At 37.9% G+C, this 22,868-nt stretch overlaps 1 protein-coding gene across 6 annotated transcripts in view; it reads left to right on the top strand.

The window, feature by feature from the left end:
* The window catches only part of UBE3D (ubiquitin protein ligase E3D), a 330,935-nt gene that overhangs the window by 25,185 nt on the left and 282,882 nt on the right, over positions 1 to 22,868 (top strand). For all 6 annotated transcript variants that reach the window (XM_069599000.1, XM_069599002.1, XM_069599001.1 and 3 more), the window contains 4 exons: positions 3,090 to 3,321; positions 10,824 to 10,893; positions 19,105 to 19,174; positions 20,480 to 20,588. In XM_069599000.1, the coding sequence (XP_069455101.1) occupies positions 3,090 to 3,321; positions 10,824 to 10,893; positions 19,105 to 19,174; positions 20,480 to 20,588 (481 nt within the window). The remainder of the gene's footprint in view (positions 1 to 3,089; positions 3,322 to 10,823; positions 10,894 to 19,104; positions 19,175 to 20,479; positions 20,589 to 22,868) is intronic.

Genomic DNA, 22,868 nt, shown 5'->3' with positions numbered 1-22,868 from the left:
ATTATCCAGAGTTTCCAGTTTAGGTTCTTTAAAGTTGAATGAGAAGTTATACACTGAAGCAGTCTGATTGCAGAATTCTAGGTTTTTACTCTTCTTCCCTCGCCTCAGTTTTTTATAGTTGTGTTTCCCGCATTTCACCAGTGATGTTGTTTTTTAATAACTGACTTTCCTTTACTCTGAAATGTGTCGTTTTTAGAGGAATAGCAACTCATATTCCCTTGGTGTACGTGTTTGATTAAATTATGTAAGTAAAATAACATATATAAGTGGCATAAACAGGTCTGTGATCAAATACAGTTGATCCTTAGCGGGTGAATGGTCCAGCTGATTGGAGCAGAAGTGAGCGAGTATTCAGGGTGCTTTAAGCTTTCACAGTATTCAAAAGCATTAGGAAGACCGGGAGCATGTTTGTTTTCTCTTTTTTTCAGGATAAGTTATTTTGAAATGTCCTCATTATCTTGCCACATTTCTTCTCCCCTTAGACTCTTCCCAATTTAGATTAGAATAGAGGTAAACCAGGCAAAAGTCTCATATGTCTATATTTGTACAAGAAAAAAATAAAACAAAAATAGTAGCAAATATAAGGGGCTTCTTAATTGTAAGGATGTTCTAAGTGTAAAAATAATGCCAGAGTGGAGCTTTGTTTCTCTCCCTGTGAGAGGGGCCTAGACTTCATGACTCACTTCCAAACAACAGAGTGTGCCAAGGCAGAAATAGGAGCTTTCCTAGCGGAGGAGCCTAGCAGATGCCACCTTAACCCAGTGATGGAGGTTGACATCCCCAGGGATAAGTCGTATTGATAGAGGGTCCCCTCTCATGTGGTGTGATAAGAGTGCTTTACCTCAGGGGTAGACGTCCCCCAAACCTGTAGCCCCAGTCTGATCTTGAGAAAATATCAGACAAACTCAAATGAGGGGTTTTCTGTAAAATACCCAATGGGTACTGGTGCTAGTGGTGAAGAGCCCACCTGCCAGTGCAGATAGAGGTAAGAGACACAGGTTCCATCTCTGGATTGGGAAGATCCCCTGGAGGAGGACACGGCAACCCACTCCAGTGTTTTTGCCTGGAGAATCCCATGGACAGAGGAGCCCAGCAGGCTATAGTCCATAGGGTTGCACAGATTGGACATGACTGAAGTGACTTAGCAGGCATTACTCTTCAGAAATCTCAAGGTCCTGAAAATCAAGGAAGAGGAGATGAGAGCAACATGACGTTTCAATACAGTGGGTTAGCGACTTCCCTGGCAGTCCAGTGGTTAAAACTTTGCCTCCCAGTGCAGAGAGCACAGGTTTGATCCCTGGTCGGGGAACTAAGATCTCACATGCCGTGTGGCACTGTCAAAACTTTTTAAAAAAAATTTGTTTAAATAAATAAAAATGAATCAGATTCTGAAACAGAAAAAGGGGACATTAGTAGAAAAACTGGGGAAATCCAGATAAAAATAGTAGTTTTGGCAAATCTTCCCTAGTTAGTGAAGTGAAGTCGCTCAGTCGTGTCCGTCTCTTTGCGACCCTGTGGACTAAAGCCTACCAGGCTCCTCCGTCCATGGGATTTTCCAGGCAAGAGTACTAGAGTGGGTTGCCATTTCCTTCTCCAGGGGATCTTCCTGACCCAGGGATTGAACCCGGGTCCCCGGCATTATAGGCAGACGCTTTTACCGTCTGAGCCACCAGGGAAGTCCTCCCTAGTTAAGTAAGCTGTTAACATTAGAGAAAGCTGGGTGAGGTATATATGAGAACTATGTGTACTATCTTTGTAACTTTTTTGTAAATTATGCTAAAATAGAAAGTTTATTAAAAATAGTAATGAGAGAACTCACAGAAGAAAGCGTTGGGTGATTTGAAATTTAAGGCATGATGACGAAATAAAAGTCAACAACCCTGAAACAATATTTGTCACAGATTTTAGACCAAGGACTTATATTCTTAATGCAGAATATACTTGTACAGATTATTAAGAACATAGTAATACCTCACCGGAAAATGCCATTGATCATAATTTACAGAAAAGACACAGTGGTGAATAAATATAAAAAAGCTGGTTCAATCTCACCAGTAATTAAAGAATTGCCGATTATAGCAGTTTTGAAAATATTTTTATTTTCACCCATTACATAGAAAAATGATAATATTCAATTCTGGAAAAGGTAAGTGGAAGAATTATAAATTGGTATAGCCTTTCTCGGAGAAGGCAATGGCACCCCATTCCAGTACTTTTGCCTGGAAAATCCCATGGATGGAGGAGCCTGGTAGGCTGTAGTCCATGGGGTCGCTAAGAGTCGGACATGACTGAGCGACTTCCCTTTCACTTTTCACTTTCATGCATTGGAGAAGGAAATGGCAACCCAGTCCAGTGTTCTTGCCTGGAGGATCCCAGGGACCAGGGAGCCTGGTGGGCTTCTGTCTATGGGGTCGCACAGAGTTGGACACGACTGAAGCGACTTAGCAGTAGCAGCAGCAGCACCACAGCCTTTCTGGAGAGCAGTTTGTCCGTAGAGAAATTGGATTTAAAAATATGTGTATCATTTTGCTTATACTCTCCTACTTAAAAGATTGCTTTCCCAAGGAAGTAATCAGATGTGTATACAGATTTTCTAAAAAGACTGTTCATTATAAGGTTGTTAATAATGCAATGCTCAAAACCCAAATATCTTAACAGTGAGGGAATGACCTAAAAAGTTTTGGCATACCTGTGGAATAGAATAGAGTCATTAAGTAGCCTGATATAGTTAAAAAAAAAAAAAAAAAGCAATGCAAGCAAGATACAGTTTGTGTATTTCCTTTGATCTCAGACGGTGTGCATATATGTACAGCTGTCTCTCTTGAAAGGCTGGCAAGGAGATAAACAATCATGTAAAAAAGCAGTTACCTGTCCTTGAGTGGTAAGGAAAAGATGGATTTTATTTGCTTTATACCTCTCTGTATTTTCACAATTGTCTATATTGAGTATATATTACTGTTGTCATCAGGGGAAAAATAACACTGCAAGCAATATGGTTAATGAGTTTCTTTCATCCTTTATGCTAATTTAATTTTGAGATCACAGTTCTGTTTTGTTCTATAAACCATCATTTTTCCTCTTTCCATTAGGATGCTCCTGAGAGTGCTCCCCCTGCCAGGCGATAACTGGGGTGCTCTGGTTGACGAGTGGTGTTGTCATCCTAACCCCTTTGCTAATAAGCCACTTCATCCACAAGAGAATGACTGTTTCACCGGAGACTGTTTTTACCTGGTGAATTTAAAGAGTGATTTGTGGCAGCCAAGACCTGAAGGAGCCCCAATAGAGACACACCATCCTTCTTCTGAGAACCATCTAAAATTGGTAAAATACCTTTTAAAATAAATGCTTATTTAGAGGAGGGTTTAGAAGCTGGTTTCTCCAGTCTTTTCTTCATTCAGGGCATGTGAAACAGGCAATCCTAAAGGCCAAAATCTTTGATTTTTCACCTGCTTCTGTCATCAAGCCCTGCTCTTTTGATATAGAAAGGGCTTGTACAGGCCTTAAACCAAAATAGTCACAGGGGCTGGAGGAAGAAGGGAAAGAGGCTTCTTTGTGCATAGATTTGGGAATGTTAGTGTTTTACAAACCAAAGTGCCCTATTTCCTTGCTTTTAGGACAGTATTCCATAATCCACGTGCATTTTATCCTCAGAGTCTGATTTAAATGGAAATTGTTCTTTGGCTGTAGGATACCTACTGTCCTGTGAGGTCCAGGTCTTTCCCTGTGTCTTTCCGTAGTCTAGACTTCTGCGGGTGTCGTACGAGCGAATGCCGTCAAGCAACAGATGAGGTGGAGGAGCCCAAGCGTGGAAAGTAAGCTCAGGCCACAGGCTCCATGTTGGTGCCTGACAAGCAAGATCAGGCGCTCCTGCTCTCAAAGTTGCTGGAGGGAGAAGGCTATTTCCTCTCACTGCAGAGAGCAAGTGGTTTACCTTATTTTAAAAGAAAATCAATGGCATTGACTCGGTCCTTGTGAGAAGTCGTTCCCCGGATGGCAGGTCAATACAGATGTGATTTAAAACGTTAAGAAAATCATTGCCAGAGAACCTTCCTTTTAACATCTGATCATTGGTGGGAACCAAGGCTTTGTGTGTTAAATTTCATTTAGAGCTCCTGTAAGTTTTGTCGTAAGAACTGGACCACTCTAGGATATATGCAGTAGTCCAGAAGATCTTAGTTTGTCAGCTAGTTTATAGAACTGTTTCCTAATTCGAGGGAGATTAAGGAAGTTTGACAAATGTCGAGGTTATCAGTTTAAATTATGTAAGTGTTTCAACTTTCACCATAAACACAACTCCCTTTAACTTTAGGTTCCATTTAAAATTATACTTGACTCTCTCTCTCCTCTCTCACCCCAACTCTCTGTAAGTATCTTAAGCTTTTATAAAGTCATAACCATTCGTATTTCCTTTGATCTCCACTGCTTTTCAGTGTATGTATGTGTGTCTATTATACAATATATATTAGATGAAGTATATGTATACTAATACATGCATATATTAGAATACATATATATTAGAATACCTCCATAATTATAGTGCTTTAGCCATCTATAGTTTTCAAAGATAAATGGTAAGCACTTCATGTAAATCTGTTATATTTAATATGGTTGCAATAAAATTATATTTTAATCTAAATATACTAATGCTTTATGCTTTTACATATTTTGACTTTCATTTTTATGATTAAGCTGTACATTTTGAAAAATATTTGGAAGATGTGAGTAGAAGAGAATTGGGGAAAGATTAAATAAACAAAACCATGAGTTTCCCTTTTCAGATGAATTCTGTATTCCATATGAAAACAAGTTCCTCACATTTGCGTCTTCATCCGTTACGATGCCACTTGCAAGAATTTCTCTTAATGGTGAACAGCCATCCTGTGTGTCGTGTCCTAGTCAGATATTACGTTTTTTTAAGTAACAAGGAGAGGCTGGCAAGTTACTGTCACGACAAGCTACTGTTGACAAGACTGTTTTCAAGTCAGCCTCGATGGAAGTTTCACTTTAGTTGCATATTGCAGCAGTTGAAAGAATATGCCTGTGACCAAAATAGTAACAGAAATTTGGAGGGACCACTTCCACCGTGTTCTCATGGCTCCTGTGGGAACAGGCTTCTCTGTGCTGTTGAAAGCCTATTTCCCACATCACCCAGTCTAGCCATCTAGCAGGGTTTTGAAATGTCGCATGGTGACGCAGCATCCTAATAGTGTCTCTTGGGGAACATTTTTTGGTGAGACAATATCAGGGGTCCTTAGAATGGAAGCCACACAAAGGAACATAAAAACGAGGACAGAAGGCTAATCCACCTCGCGTAGCAGCAGTGCCACCGTGCAGATATATTGATTTAATTAGTCCACAACAATGTCTGTCTTTAATGTTTGCTCTGTAGAGTTCCTACACTGCTAGGCTGCTTCTCTGCACAACTCGCTTGATTATTTCAATGAAGCATAGGTCAAGAAAAATGCAGTGCAAAGCAGAGTTTCTCTTTCAAAAAATTAAAAGCATTATAATATGTTAATTTCAAAGATCAAGACTAGTTGAGCTTATCAGACATGAATGATGCGTTCTACGTGTTTTCTGAGTATTTGGTAGAAGTAATTTTTTTTTTAATCTCTACTTGTAGGAGATTATAAAAATGTATTTTATGAGGAGCCCACGTGGAATAGGAACTTTTATTTTTTAAATAAATGCTACTGGGACTGGGAACAAGTGAACCTTTATTTTAAAAAAATGTACTTTAACTGTGGAAAAAAATTTTAAGAGAGAACTCACCTCAGCGTGAGGAATGTATATTTTAATTCTGTTTAAGGCAGCCTCGACAATGAATTACTCCAAAGCATATCTCTTGAATTATAATATTCATAAATGGCCAAAAAAAGAGCATAAACAAATGTAACGCTCAACTCTTATTCCTTTCCTCAATACCCCTGTGTGTGTACATCATGTTTTTTGTGCCTCTGTGAATGTGGCAGTATACCTTTTTTTTTCAAAAGACATCTACTGATGATTTCGCTATTCTTAGATCTATTATCTCTTGTGATATTTTTTATGCCTGCCAATGAAATGAAAAGTGTGCATCTGATAAGCAGATTGATAAAGGTGGCATCTCAACTTGCGATAAGATTCATAATACTGTTCTAGACTTAGAAAGTAGCCACACGTATGACTTCATCCTATGTTTTAAAGAACAAATGAAATTGAACATTGCTATTTTTGTCAGTAAGTATGGCTAACAATTTTACCTTTTTTGTTGTTGTTGTTGTTGTTTGTTTTGTTAAGTTCATGAGGATTTCTTCTTTCTTAAAATGGGTTGAACTTTGTAAACATTTGCAAATGTAAAAAAATAGAATTATGAACTTCGTCAGTCATCTTGAGTCATACAGTATGCTTCATCTACCCCTTTTATTTTTAGTTTTTTGCTCAAGTGCTTTAAAGCAAATTCTAAACATTATGTCTTTTAATTTTAATTAGATCCCATTTGTTTATTTTTGCTTTTATTTCCAGAATTCTGGGAGGTGGATCATAGAGGATCCTGCTGTGATTTATGTCTGAGAGTGTTTTGCCTATGTTCTCCTCTAGGAGTTTTATAGTTTCTGGTCTTACATTTAGATCTTTAATCCATTTTGAGTTTATTTTTGTGTGCGGTGTTAGAAAGTGATCTAGTTTCATTCTTTTACAAGTGGTTGACCAGTTTTCCCAGCACCACTTGTTAAAGAGATTGTCTTTACTCCATTGTATATTCTTGCCTCCTTTGTCAAAGATAAGGTGTCCATATGTGTGTGGATTTATCTCTGGGCTTTCTATTTTGTTCCATTGATCTATATGTCTGTCTTTGTGCCAGTACCATACTGTTTTGATGACTGTGGCTTTGTAGTAGAGCCTGAAGTCAGGCAAGTTGATTCCTCCAGTTCCATTCTTATTTCTCAAGATTGCTTTGGCAATTTGAGGTTTTTTGTATTTCCATACAAATCTTGAAATTATTTGTTCTAGTTCTGTGAAAAATATGGCTGGTAGCTTGATAGGGATTGCATTGAATTTGTAAATTGCTTTGGGTAGTATACTCATCTTCACTATATTGATTCTTCTGATCCATGAACATGGTATATTTCTCCATCTATTAGTGTCCTCTTTGATTTCTTTCATCAGTGTTGTATAGTTTTCTATATACAGGTCTTTAGTTTCTTTAGGTAGATATATTCCTAAGTATTTTATTCTTTTCGTTGCAATGGTGAATGGAATTGTTTCCTTAATTTCTTTTTCTACTTTCTCATTATTCGTGTATAGGAATGCAAGGGATTTCTGTGTGTTGATTTTATATCCTGCAACTTTACTATATTCATTGATGAGCTCTAGTAATTTTCTGGTGGAGTCTTTAGGGTTTTCCATGTAGAGGATCATGTCATCTGCAAACAGTGAGAGTTTTACTTCTTCTTTTCCAATTTGGATTCCTTTTATTTCTTTTTCTGCTCTGATTGCTGTGGCCAAAACTTCCAGAACTATGTTGAATAGTAGCGATGAAAGTGGGCACCCTTGTCTTGTTCCTGACTTTAGGGGAAATGCTTTCAATTTTTCACCATTGAGGATAATGTTTAAAATTAAAAGCTTCTGCACAACAAAGGAAAATATAAGCAAGGTGAAGAGACAGCCTTCTGAATGGGAGAAAATAATAGCAAATGAAGCAACTGACAAACAACTAATCTCAAAAATATACAAGCAACTTATGCAGCTCAATTCCAGAAAAATAAACAACCCAATCAAAAAATGGGCCACAGAACTAAATAGACATTTCTCTAAAGAAGACATACGGATGGCTAAGAAACACATGAAAAGATGCTCAACATCACTCATTATTAGAGAAATGCAAATCAAAACCACAATGAGGTACCACTTCACACCAGTCAGAATGGCTGCGATCCAAAAATCCGCAAGCAATAAATGCTGGAGAAGGTGTGGAGAAAAGGGAACCCTCCTACACTGTTGGTGGGAATGCAAACTAGTACAGCCACTATGGAGAACAGTGTGGAGATTCCTTAAAAAATTGCAAATAGAACTACCTTATGACCCAGCAATCCCACTGCTGGGCATACACACCGAGGAAACCAGAATTGAAAGAGACACATGTACCCCAATGTTCATCGCAGCACTGTTTATAATAGCCAGGACATGGAAACAACCTAGATGTCCATTAGCAGATGAATGGATAAGAAAGCTGTGGTACATATACACAATGGAGTATTACTCAGCCGTTAAAAAGAATTCATCTGAATCAGTTCTGATGAGATGGATGAAACTGGAGCCGATTATACAGAGTGAAGTAAGCCAGAAAGAAAAACACCAATACAGTATACTAATACATATATATGGAATTTAGAAAGATGGCAATGACGACCCTGTATGCAAGACAGCAAAAAAGACACAGATGTGTATAACGGACTTTTGGACTCAGAGGGAGAGGGAGAGGGAGAGGGTGGGATGATTTGGGAGAATGGCATTCTAACATGTATACTATCATGTAAGAATCGAATCGCCAGTCTATGTCTGATGCAGGATACAGCATGCTTGGGGCTGGTGCATGGGGATGACCCAGAGAGATGTTATGGGGAGGGAGGTGGGAGGGGGGTTCATGTTTGGGAACGCATGTAAGAATTAAAGATTTTAAAATTAAAAAAAAATAAAATAAAATAAAGTAAAAATTGCAAAAAAATAAATAAATAAACATTATGTCGATTCACTCCTATATAGGCTTCTTATTTGCATGACCAGAGTGTCATTTTCACACCAGACAAAATAATTATTACCCAGTGACACAATAGCAGGCCTTTAGCATCTGGTGGACATACGGTCCCATCACTTCATGGCAAATAAAAGGGGAAGAAGTGGAAACAGTGACAGATTTTATTTTCTTGGGCTCCAAGATCACTGAGGACAGTGACTGCAACCGTGAAATTGAAAAACACTTGCTCCTTGAAAGGAAAGCTATGACAAACCTATACAGTGCATTAAAAAGCAGAGACATCAATTTGCTGACAAAGGTCCATATAGTCAAAGCTTGGTTTTTCCAGTAGTCATGTACAGATGTGAGAGTTAGATCATAAAGAAGGCTGAGCACCAAAGAATTGATGTTTTTGAACTGTGGTGCTGGAGAAGACTCTTGAGAGTCTCTTGGACAGCACGGAAATCCAACTAGTCAATTCTATAGAGAATCAACCCTGAATGTTTATTCGAGGGACTGTTGCTGAAGCTGAAGGTCCAATATTTTGGCCACCTGATGTGAAGAGCCAACTGATTAGAAAAGGCCCTAATGCTGGGGAACATTGAAGGCAAAAGGAGAAGGGGGCAGCAGAGGATAAGATGGTTAGGTAGCAAAATTGACTCAATGAACATGAACTTGAGCAAACTCAGGGAGATAGTGAAGGACAGGGAAGCCTGGCATGTTGCAGTTTGGGGGGTTGCAGAGTCGGACACGACTTAGCAGCTGAACAACAGCAACCAGAATTCCCTGGCGGTCCAGTGGTTAAGAATCCACCTGGCAATGCAGGAGACACGGGTTCAGTCCCTGGTCCAGGCAGATTTCAGGTGCTGTGAGGCGGCTAAGCCTGTGCACCTAGAGCCTATGCTCTACCAAGAGAAGCCACCACAATGAGAAGCTCACACACCACAAGCAGAGAAAGCCCATGCGTAGCAGCGAAGATTTAGCACAGCCAAGATAAATAGATAAATAAGTTTTAAACAAACTATAAAAAAAACAGTACCTCATACAATCAAATGTGTGAATTTTGATTCAAAAAAACTGACACCAGATGGCGCTTCTAACAGAACTGGTAAAATCTATAGAATGGAGGACAAAGGAGCCTGGTGTGCTGCCACCCATGGGGTCGCAAAGACTCGGACATGAGTCAGCAACTGAGCAACAACACCTTTTGACCACCTTCACCCATTTTTGCCCATCCCTGCAAGCTCTAATAACTAGAGATCTGTTCTCTGTGTTTAAAAGTTTAGTCTTTTGTTCTCTTAATAATTAGAAAAGAATTATTCTAGAACAACTGCTAGCTGTTTTAATCTGTATCCCTATTGATAAAGTTGGATTTTTTAAGTATAACAATGTTCCAGGAATTTTTCTAGAACACTGTCTCTGTCTTTTCAGGTATAGTACATATATTAAATGGAAAAATAGAATTATATGAGTGGGTTAAGTATTTTTAATTTCTGATGGTGATTATGAATTATAGGTTACTTTTACATAAGTTGCCCTGGACTGGGAGTCAGAATGATATGAGTTCAAGTTCTTATTCTTCTGTTTTCTAAACATGAGTTGGGGCAAGCCACCTACCTTTCTGCCTTTGTTGCCTGCCTATTTTATTCTAAATCCCCTGGAGGAGGGCACAGCAACCCACTCCAGTTTTCTTGCCTGGAGATTCCCTTGGACAGAGGAGCCTGGCAGGCTATAGTTCACAGGGTCACAAAGAGTCGGATACAACTGAAGTGACTTAGCACGCACCCATGCACATTTTAATCAAGAATGTCGGGAGGTGCTTTTTAGAATTTTTAAGATGCTTCGTGTTCAAATTACTTGGCACATGTAGATTATAAGGAAGTGACTTGGTTTGGAATAATCATTCTGTTCCTTGTTTTGTCTTTAGACTTGAAAAAGAAAGATCTCTGTGCATATGGTTTATGCATACAAGCTAAGTGTATTCCCAGTATTTAGTAGATGGCAAAATAAAATGTAAAGTTCAGTGTGTACTCTAGAGATCACGTTAAAATTATATATTCCTTTTAAGAAAAGCTGAATGACATTTAAATGACATTTTTCTATTCTACAGACACCAAAGGCAAATACCAAAGTAATTTGTAAGCGTTGCAAGGTAATGTTGGGAGAGACTGTGTCATCAGGTAAGAATTTCGTAATACAAAAAAAGCCCAAATGACTGCCTTCTTGTTATATGTTAAAAACAACAACAACAGGAGATTTTATGGGACATATATAAAAGAGAGATGACTAATGCATGTTATAGAATTGAGAATTGATGCTTTTAAAAATAGAAATCAACTACTATATCATCCAATATGCAAGAAGTTTGTGTATTTTGACCTTTATAAGTACATCGTATCAAGTCTTAAGCATTCAGAATTTGGGTCGTTTCAGCATTGTATATCTTCTTTGTAGATATAAACTAGTATAAAGTTTGTTTCTTAAAGAAGATGGAAGCCTTTTTTTAAATACAGCTCCTCAGTCAGAGGAATTGGTTACCAGGAATGGTGGAGGAGATGCTGTTCTTGGTTGTTGTCTGCCTTAGGGCTGTGTTTTGAGGCTTGGGAATCGGGGGCGGGGGGTGGGGGTGGGGGTGGGCAGTACACAGAAGTTGTTGAAATGGAAGAAAACACATTCTGAGTTGTATACTCTGTTCCTTGTTCTTTTTCCCAGTAGTGTTAATTATATTTTGTGTAAAATCTGTGTTATGCCACTATAAAGTTTAATAATGAAAATCCTGATAATTAAAATTCATCACTCTTTATAGAAGTGGTTTAAAAATGTCTAGAGAGCTCCAGCACATGTTAGCTTCATGGGTGAAGAATAATTGTTTTTAATATAATTAATTAGAAGATGTGATTTAAATGAAACTGCCATCCTCAAGGGAAAGCAGATGGTGGCATTTTTTGTTTGTTTTTTAAGATCATCAAACTCTCATAAGTAGTTACTTGCTCAGAGTGAACAGAAAAGGAACCATGAGTAGCAGTATAGCATGCCACTCTCAATGTCATTTTTGGAGAATGAAAGCAAGTCCCTTAGCAACAGTTTAGAAAATCTTAAGGCTTCCAGCTAAATAAGGTGAACTGACTTTTTTCATGCCTTTCTCTCCTCCCTGAAGCCCAGTTAAAAAGTCAGTTAAGGAATTAAAAAAAAAAAAAAAAAGACATCCACGGAGACAAACGAGAAGTGGAGAGGAGATAACAGTGAAGTGAACCGGAGGTGTAGGCAGACTGCTTTGGAAGCTGTAAAGCTGAGAGAGGGGTGGGAACACACTTGGCTGTGTGGAGGAGGCTGCAGCCGTGATTTCTGCAGAAGATTGATCATCTTATCACAAGGGAGCCAGAACTCAGAATCCCAGAAATGGACAGAATTGAGAGGTAGCAGTTATCAAGGACAGGGGGCTGAAAGCAGGAAGTTTTAATGCAAAGTTTGTATAGGAGCCGTAAGATTCCTGAGACTCTTTCTCTCCTTGCAACTTCTTGTACATTCAAGGTAGGAGATTGGAGCAGCCCTTCTTGGAATAATGGAAGCGGACTAACCAGAGAAAAGATCTGTAGACACTGATTCTTAGGGGTCATTCAGCAACAACCAAAAAAATGAGCTTATATTCAGCCATTCTACTGTCAACAAGCCTTATAACTATATTCAAGAGCTTTCTCTTAGCATTTTATTATTTTACATTTAAATATGAACAGATTGCTGAGAATCAATAGGTGTTAAAGAGAGTCCAAAGCAAGTAAATAATCAAGTGCACAGGGCAGGGGCATTGAAAAGAAACAAATTATGTATAAAACAGAAAAAAATCTCTTAAAAAACCATAATAAATGTCCTTGGAGAAATGAAATAATACTGCCTCTACAATTCAAAGAGTGTCACACTAAAGATGTAATAGCTTTTAAAAAAAAATGAACCAAAAGAAGATAAAATTAAGGAATTATTTTAGAAATCAGGATCAAAAGACAGAGATTGAAAATTGGAACGGAAATTTAAAAAAAAAAAAAGATCGTGTAAGTTTCCTAAGGATAGGAATATTGTCTATCTCATTTATCACAATGAGTTTAGCCCTTAGAATGATATTTGACATCTAGTGGGTACCCAGTAAATATTTGTTGAATGAGTGAATGAAATGAGCCTTTTAGGACATCCAGCATCTAGCTTAAAATTCTAGAAAGAGAATAGAGACAACAGGGTGTGGGAAATCCATCAAAGAACAAAAATACTAAAAACACACTAAAAAGATATTTCCTAGAACGAGGACTTATGGGCCCCAGCTGAAAACTGAAAGGGTTCACTAACTGTCTTAAACAATTAATGAAAGATGATGAGGAAGCTGCCCAAAGTCACATCACAGAGTAATCTCCGAACACCAAGGACGAAGTTCTAGAGAGCAAAAAGCAGGGAATGCACAAAGGATTAGGAATTAGAATGGCACTGAACTTCTTAACAGCAACATTGAAAGCTAGAAGATGATGAAAAATGCCCTCATAATTTAGAAGGAAAAAGATTTTCAACCCAAAATTCAACAGAGTCAAGTGTGAAGATTATAAATACATTTTTGGAGCTACAGGGTCTCAAAACATGGACCTTAAAGTTATATTTTCCTTAGGGAATCTACCATAGTGTTATGCATCAGCAAAAGAAGGTACTGAACCTCAAAAAAAAATGTGGGTTTTGGGAGGCAGATTATACAACACAGGAGAATGAGATAAGGAATCCCACAGGGAGGGGTGTACAGCAGGCCCAGTGAAGAACAGTCTGGATTGAAGCAAGCACAGAGAAGATTGTAATAGAAAGACTTTTTTAGTTATACACCGAAATGGATAGTCATTGAATTGTTTGACCACATATAACAAATAATATGGAGATAAGCCATTTTGTCATATGGGCAAAATTAGCTAAACGTGTTTGGAAAACTAAACACGTGAAAAAGCAAGCAGTTATGCACTGTGGGAAACAGAAAATGGAACAAAAAAGGAGCAATCCCATGTCACGATTACGGTTACAATCATGTGAACACTGAATATCAATTTAACCGAAAATCTTTATGATGTGATACCTAAGTATATTAGGAGGTAATTGTAGGTGAGCGCGCATGTGTGTGTGTGGGGTAATGTAAGAGAGCGTTATCCACATCTACTCTAAAAGTAAATTAGTGGATCCCCAGTAGGGTTTCCCAGGTGGCACAGTGGTAAAGAACCTGCCTGCCAATGCAGGAGACACAAGAGACTCGAGTTTGATCCCTGGGTCAGAAGATCCCCTGGAGTAAGAAATGGCAACCTGCTCCAGTGTTCTTGCCTGGAAAATTCCATTGATGGAGGAGCCTGGCAGACTACAGTCCATGGGGTCCCAAAGAGTTGGACATGACTGAGAGACTGAGCACACACAGTTTCAAAAATGGTGGCATAAAGAGAATGCATAATTCTCCTCTGAAGGAATCAAGTACAGAACTGTACAAATTCAGAAGAACAGCTAGTAGAAAATAACCGAAATGAAGCAACGGTTTGAGAGATGTTCAGTTACCAAAAACTGCTACTGCTTTGGGCTAAAATGGCAAATTTGTGGCTTTTTTGCTTGAGGTCATTGCCATATTCCCCCTAGCCCCCGAACTTGGGTAGGAAAAAAAAACACAGCTTTATTATTTATAGGTGGTTAAAGACTTGGTTCAGGGTAGGCAAAGGAGAAAGTAGAAATTTAAGAGGGGATATTTTGAAAGCAAGAGTGTCCTGGAAGGGCTGAGCTAATAACTTCTTAGCATAGCTCTGACTGATTGCTAAACTCTACATACATACAATAGATGACAGGGAGTCCATTAGGAACTGAAAGCTTGGAGAGACCTGAAAATTTGTTGTGCCTTTGGTTCATTCCTCAGTCCATATACAATTTGGGTAGCAGAAGGTGGAAGCCTTAGTGGTTTGAAGTATTTGAGAAGAACCTTGCCCTAGATTTGCTGATAGCCAAACTATGCAGAGATAGCAAATATTCTCTAGGGAGTCAGGCTAAGCAAAAGATGACTGCGCATAGATACAGTGACTGCATACTGTGGGAAGGCATATTTCGTGTTTTTTTTTAGTCCAAGCTTATTAATTGACCTATAAACCAACAACCCTTCAAAGAATAAAAGAAAATCCAGAATTACTACAGTGTATTACAATAATATCTTACTTCCTTCTAGAAATTATTAGCCATGCAAAGAAAGAGACAGGAGTGGTTCATACTCTAGGAAAAAGCAGGACTCAGCGGATGCTGAGGAAGCACAAATATTAAATTAGCAGACAAAGATGTCAAAGTAATTAATTATAAATATGGCGAAGAATTAAAAAGACAAATTAATAGCAAGTCTCAACAAATTAGAAACTTCAGAGAAACACCCAGTTGGTAATTACAGAGCTGAAAAGTATAGTAACTAAAGGAAAATTCACTGGATTAACTAAAACCTCATATTTGAGATGATAGAAACAAACAAATAAAAATTGTTGAAGATAGTGAAAGTGTTAGTCGCTCAGTTGTGTCCAACTCTTTGTGAACCCATGAACTGTAGCCCGCCAGGCTCCTCTGTACATGGAATTCTCCAGGTAAGAATACTGGAGTGGGGTGCCATTCCCTTTTCCAGCGGATCTTCCCGACCCAGGGATCGAACCCAGGTCTCCTGCACTGCAGGCAGACTCTTTACTATCTGAGCTACCAGGGAAGATAGGTGAATAGAAATTAATCAATCCAAAGAACAGACAGGAATAAAGTCTCAAAATGAAGAGAATGTCAGTTTTGTGGAACGATGTTAAGTGTCTGAGTAAACGTGTAAGTGGAACTTTAGAAGGTAGGGAGAAAAAGCATCAGGGAAAGAATGGGTGAACTGTTGTCAAATCTGGTGAAATATTTTAACTTTTGGATCCAACAACTGCAGTGAATCTCAAGTAGGATAAACACGAAGAACATTTCACCCAGGCATATTGTAGTCAAACTGATAAAAGCAAGAGATGAAGAGAGAATCTTGAAAGGAACAAGAGAAAACAAAACATCACATCGTAGGGATTTCATTAAGAATTAAGGCCAACTTCTTAAAGAAGTAATGATAGCCAAAAAGACACTAGAAGGCAGCCAAAGGACCCTGTGAGATATTCAAAATATTGGGGGAGAAAATAGTAACACCTCTCAATTAGTAATTCTATATCCAGTAAAACACTGCCTCAAAACTGAAGGCAAAACAAGGACATTTTTTATGAATAGGTGGAAATAATGCATTACTAGCAGACAAGTAAGGAAGGTTCTTCAGGCTGAAGTGAAAGATAAGCGGATGCTAATTGGAATCCACAGGAAGGAATGAAGAGCAAGATAAATGGGAAAGATGTAGGTTACTTACCACAAAAGCATACTCAACAGAGGTTAGCATAAAATTAAAAACCATCTTTTCCTTGCATTTGCCAGTGCTCTAAAATTAGAACTTTTTATATCGAAGACTACACAAAGTGAGAATCTAACAGGGGACTGCACAAAAATAGGAGACCCGGAATGACTATATGGCACAGTGAAGGCAAGTCACACGTGAATACAAGCCTGTGAAATTACCCACAAATATCAATCCTTTGAAACTTTAGGAATTTCAGATCTTGAACGTGGTTAGTCTGCTTTGAGCTAGACATAATGCCATGGGCCTGGGAAAATCAATTGCAAGTCATCTCTGGAGGAAAATACCTCATTGTGAAACTTATATTATTCCCACAAAGAATTTGTCAAGTACAGTGTTTACCATACAACCAAACATAAATAGGCCCAGAAGTAAACTAGACTTGTATCAGTGAGAACTAACAAAAACAGCCCACAATAGAAACAGACACCTGTTACTGGAATTATCAGATATAAACTATAAAATGACTATGCTTCCTGTATTTAACAGCATAAAAGACAGGTTTGAAGTCATCAAAGGGTAAAGGCAACTAAAACAGTAGGCATATTTGGAGAAGATCTGCAACAGAATTTCTTAAAAATATAATTGAAATTTAAAACTCAGTGGGTAGCTTAACAGCAGAATAGGCACAGCATGGAGGAAGAATTAATGAACAGAAGATGGATGAGAAGAATAATCTGTAATTCAGCATAGAGAGACAAGAAGGTAAAAAATACAGAAAAAAAGGGTAAGAGACATAAAACGCAGAGGAGATCTAATGCATGTTTGATCGTGCTTCTAGAAGGAAGACATAGACTAGAGCATAGTATTTGCAGAGAGAATTGCTGAAGATTTTGCAAAAGCGACGAAGAACTACAATTTGTGTCTGAAGTCCAGTGAATTCTAAGTGTATGAGGCCCAAGTGAGAGAAATACATAGAAGCATATAGTTAGATACATCACAGTGATACTGAGGGAAAATTAAAAAAAAAAAAAAAGAGGAAAATGAAAAATTTTGAAGTAACCAGGGAAAAAGACATTACCTTCAAAGGAACAGCAGAAATAGAGATCTGAAGACAGGCAGATGATAGTGTGCACAAAGGTTAAAAACTGTTAACCTGGGATTTTATATCAGGAGAACATGTCCTAATACGAAAGAGTCCAGACAAAGATAAATATATTCTCTGTCAAGCAAAAACTAGGATAATTCAATTCTAGTGATTTGGTTTCTTATGAAAAGAAAAGTTACCAGTATATTAAGTAAAAGAAATGATTCCAGAAAGAGGGTCTAAGTTTATGAAGGATTGGCAAAGAAAGTGGTCGATATGTTGGTGACACCAAGTGAATGTTAATTGTGTAAATTAGTACTACCTTGTGGGATTAAAATTGTGGAATTAAACTATAGTTTCAACAACAACTGGGACAAAAAAGATCACTTTAGAATGTTAAAAAGTTCGATTCTGCATCTAATAGCATGATTTTAAATAGTAAAGTGAAAAATTGAGCTTCAAGGGGAAACACATAAAGTCATCATAATGATTCAAAAACAATACTTTTTCTTTTGCCTTTTTCTGTGTGTTGCATTGAGCAGTTGTAAACGTTTACAGAAGATCTACAAGGAAAAGTTTTTCATCTTATTAAAACAATTAAAAATTTGTTGGCACACCACTTTTAATGACTATAAAATTCTCTTCCTGAAATATATAGATGTCTATTTAATTCAACCATCCTCAATTTTTAGAAATTTAATTTTGCAGTATTTTCTATTAATATTATTGTAAGCACCTTAATCAGAGAAGGCAATGGCACCCCACTCCAGTACTCTTGCCTGGAAAATCCCATGGATGGAGGAGCCTGGTAGGCTGCAGTCCATGGGGTTGCGAAGGGTCGGACACGACTGAGCGACTTCCCTTTCACTTTTCACTTTCATGCATTGGAGAAGGAAATGGCAACCCACTCCAGTGTTCTTGCCTGGAGAATCCCAGGGACGGGGGAGCCCAGTGTGCTGCCATCTATGGGGTCGCACAGAGCCGGACACGACTGAAGCGACTTAGCAGCAGCAGCGGCAAGCACCTTAATAGATAAACATTTACAGATATCTATGAGTATTTCTTTGAGATAAGGCATTTAATTATGGTGTCAAAATGTATGTATATATTTTTTTCACTTTGATTTTCTCAACCAATTCTCAGCCAAAATGTATATATATTTTTAATGCCTTCACCAAGTGGCTTTCCAAAAATCTGTTATTTGCAGTCCTGACAGCAGAAGGAGAATAAGTGTAACCATTTCTCCATATCATCATTGCTGCTACAATTTATCTTTCAAAAATATTTTTTATTGATACTAAAAGTATTTCATTTTAATTTCCATTTCATTACTAGTGAGTGAACATTTTTCATGGATTTTTTTTAAAAAATCAAAAATGGTTATGTTTATGTTCATTTCTGTTAAACATTTAAATTTTTCTGTAAACGAGGTAATCTGATAACCAGATTTGGTAAAAATTGGATATTAATACACTCATTGAGATTCTGGGTAAGTAATAACGTGAGGTTCACAGCTTCTGTGCTTGGGCTTTAGAATACTATGATTAAAGAGGCTTTTTCAGTGGCTACTCTACAGAAATGAGGAAATCAAAAGACTGAGTTTCAGATGAGTGGGCTGTGGTTGTGATGTGCCTAGTTTTCATAACCATGCATATTTGTGAACACAGTCTTGCTGCACCAGACTCATCCAGGGTGTGCTCTTCTGAAACAACACTGAGCTATCTGAAGTCTCAGCGCTGTCATTTTATAGTTTCATCAGTCTCTGTCTTCCGAAGCTAAGTTGCTTTTAGAAAAGTTTTACTGAATGCTCGTTGTACCAGTATATCAGATATTTAGTTTGAAATGTCATAATTTGAGACCAACATGCCCACAATAGAAATACTAATTGTGGAGCTTTTTGATATTCTTCTTTTTTGTTTCTAGAAACCACTAAGTTTTATATGACGGAGATAATTATTCTGCCATCTGAAAGAAATTTTCCCATCATACCAAGGTACAAATAGCAAATTGTTTGTTCTGTAATTTCACATGTAAAGAAAGATGGGGACGATTGATTATTTAGGAATTCATTTTTATTTATACGCCTGTTTGCTTGGAAAGGAAAATTGAAAGCCTTTGGAAGGGCTTTTCGGTAGGAGAATGAAACCACAGATAGGAAAGATTTGAAGATTTATTTATGGTTTGCTTACAAAATGATTTAAGCAACTGTGCTCTTATAAATCTAGTTCTGAAATTTTTTTGTGCTTTTTTCTACGTGCTAGATATCCAAGGTCTTATAATCATCCACTGGTTTTTGAGTAATTATTTCTGGTTTTAATTTAACTTATTTGCAACGTGGGTTAGTTTTCAAATGACTTCTGTGTTTTTTGAAAGAATATTGCCTACCCACTGAATTCATTAGTATTGCTTTTCTTTGAATCTTTTTAGTTTTGCAAACAAACGTTAACTGTAGTGTGTCTTTCAGTTCATTTATTGATGTCTAAAAATTATGGCCCTCTGACTATAACCTTGAACTGCATCTTCTTATAAATACTTTGATTATACGTCTCAGATCTGACACTCTGAGGGGAAGCAAATAGAAAACATTGGAGATAATACTGTCTAATGTTTGGAAGGAAATTTCTCATCTTCTTTTTATAACTTAGTTAGTCACTGTTTAATTTACCACAGCTCAAATGGAATATTGACTAATCTAACTGTATTTTTTTAATTTCATGGAGGAAATACTTAGGTTAGGCTTCCCTGGCGACTCAGATGGTAAGGAATCTGCCTGCAATGCAGGAGACCTGGGTTCAATTCCTGGGTCAGGAAGATCCCCTGGAGAAGGGAATGGCTACCCACTCCAGTATTGCCTAGAGAATCCCATGGACAGAGTAGCCTGGCAGGCTATACAGTCCACGGGGTCACAAAGAGTCAGACACGACTGAGCAAGTAATACTTTTTACTTTTCACGTAGATAGGTTGGGGTGGAAAAGGTATTAATGACTGAAGAATAGGTTATAGAAAGACTGGCTCAGGAACTTCGCTGGTGGTTCAGTGATTAGGACTCCATGCTTCTACTGCAGGGAACATGGGTTCGATCCCTGTTTGGGGAACTAAGATCTCACCAAGACTGGCACAAACACCAAATACATTAAAAATAGATTAAAATTAGCACAGGTTGTGAGGGAATGGGCAGCATACAGAAAAATCTGGTATGCAGCCACCTCTGCCTCTTGGGTACCCTGTGGGTATTTGGGGGTCTTATTGTTAGTTATTATGAGAGCCTCATTGTGAAAACTGGTTTCTCTTCAAACAGGTCTCAGTTTGTACAGAGCATTATCGCCCAGTGTATGGTGGAGCTCTCCTCTGCTAGAAGCACTTTTAGATTCACTATTCAAGGTCACGATGACAAAGTATACATTCTGGTAAGAAGTGATCTTAGCCCAGTTTTTTGTAGCCTAGCAGTTCAGGGTCTCAGAAATTCTTTGGGTTTTGTTATTCTTAATTCTCAGGTCTAGAAAATAAGTGATCAAAAATTAAAATTTTAATGTCAGCTTAATTCACAAATCAAGCGCCTTTAATTGAATAACAAATGATTTACCTGCCACTGTGTAGAAATCCCATGGACAGAGGAGCCTGGTGGGCTGTGGTCATGGGGTCGCAAAAAAAGGTGGACATAACTTAGCGACTAAACAACAGTAATGTGCTAGTACCAGGAATTCACAGAGAAATAAAACCTAATTCCTGTTCTGGAGAAGCTCATGCCACAAATAGAGTTTTTCTGCTTTCAGGTTTTAATGGCTTTGTCAGTGTAATACCATTCTCATTTTCACTTTTTACCTCTTTATTTGATGCTGTTCTGTTTAAAATATGTTCTATTGATCCTGCTTTTGTTTTATCATTTCGTGTGTGTGTGTGTGTGTGGTAAGAACACCTAACATAATCTACCCTCTTTACAGATTTTTATATTATAAAAATATGATTTGATATGTTGATTATAGGCACAATGTTGTACAGCAAGTCTCTGGAACTTAGTCATCTTTCCCAACTAAAACCTTATACCCTTTGATTAGCTGTTTCTCCCTCCCTCCAGCACCTGGCAACCAGCATTCTACTCTCTACCTCTGTGAGTTAGACTGTTTTAAATTCTTCATGTAAATGGAATCATGCAGTATTATCCTGCTGTGTCTTATTTTATTTATCATGATGTCCTCAAGCTTCATCTGTATTGCCACGTATTACAAGATTTCCTTCTTGTTAAAGGCTAATATTCCACTGGGTGTGCATGCCACATTTTCTCAATCCATACACCGTTGGTGGGCATTTACACTGCTTCTGCGTCTTGGCTGCTCTCAACAGTGCTGCAGTGAAGATGGACGTGCAGAGGTCTCTTCACGATCCTGATTGCAACACTCTGATGTTTGAGAAGCAGTGGCAAATTTTGGAGAAGAAGCTCCACAGATCATCCGCTACATAAACCACAGGCGTCTAATACTAAACTGCAGAAAAGAGTTTAGGACATTATATAAAAATCCAAGTCAGAGGGCCCAAGTCTCTTGTCTGCCTCCACATCAGTTTTATTCAACGAGTAAACATATACTGAGCACTTCTTATTTGAAAGACATTGTCCTAGGTGCTCAGGATAGAACAAAAATGCCTTCAAGGACCTCACACGCTAATACAGGAGCATGGTAGCTAAAAGGAGGGAGGGAATTGAAGTTGTTACTTGATACTGCTTTGTGACTGACGGTCCATCACAGGGACTTCATGCTTCTCTAATTCCAGATAATTTTTATTCAAAGTTAAAATATTTTCTAAGTAAGAGTGACACTAAGTATACCTCTTAGTCATAGTCTGAAATCACCTTTAATTTTCTTTTTTTTTTTTTCCACCATTTTTTTTCCTTTGGCCCCACCTAGAGTCTTGTAGGATCTTAGTCCCCCAAGCAGAGATCATGCCCCTGCAGTGGAAGCACAGAGTCCTAAGCACTGGACCGCCAGGGAATTCCCTCAATTTTCTTTTCATCTTTTCAAGTTGAAAATCAGGAGTAGAGTTTTTTTTTTTTTAACTTACTACTAGTGTATATTTAAGTTAAAATTTTTTTCATTCTTATAAAAGTAATACATTCTTGAAATACATTCTCACAACATGAAGAACATAAAAGAAGCGCTTCTTCCTTCCGTTTTGTCCCCTCTTCTGCCCTGCTGTGTCATACCATCCAGAGGTAATCATTAACAGTCCATTTCCCCCTGTATGTAATACACCCACAAGTATTTGTAAAAATAACACAATGGTGTGATTAGCATCATTCTTTAACGTGTGTACTTCACTCAACCATGTATCATGAGTTCTGTTTCTTGTTAGTGTAAATGTGGACTCTTATTAATGATTAGAATTAAAGTGTATGGCTGGTAAAGACAGTGCTTCAGGGAAAATCATCTTTGCATGTGTAGTTTAGTCCATTAGAAACAGATTTTTCTCATCACTCTTGGAACTTGTGTATTTTAAACTCTGAAAATTATTGCCTCCAAAAAGTTGGACTAATTTATCTTTTACAAACCTCCTTTACCTGCCTCTTGAGAAACCTATATGCAGGTCAGGAAGCAACAGTTAGAACTGGACATGGAACAACAGACTGGTTCCAAATAGGAAAAGGAGTACCTAAAGGCTGTATATTGTCACCCTGCTTATTTAACTTCTATGCA

This window comes from Ovis canadensis, chromosome 8 (assembly GCF_042477335.2).
Source record: "Ovis canadensis isolate MfBH-ARS-UI-01 breed Bighorn chromosome 8, ARS-UI_OviCan_v2, whole genome shotgun sequence".
NCBI classification, from domain to species: domain Eukaryota; kingdom Metazoa; phylum Chordata; class Mammalia; order Artiodactyla; family Bovidae; genus Ovis; species Ovis canadensis.
This window is presented reverse-complemented; position numbering and strand designations above follow the sequence as displayed.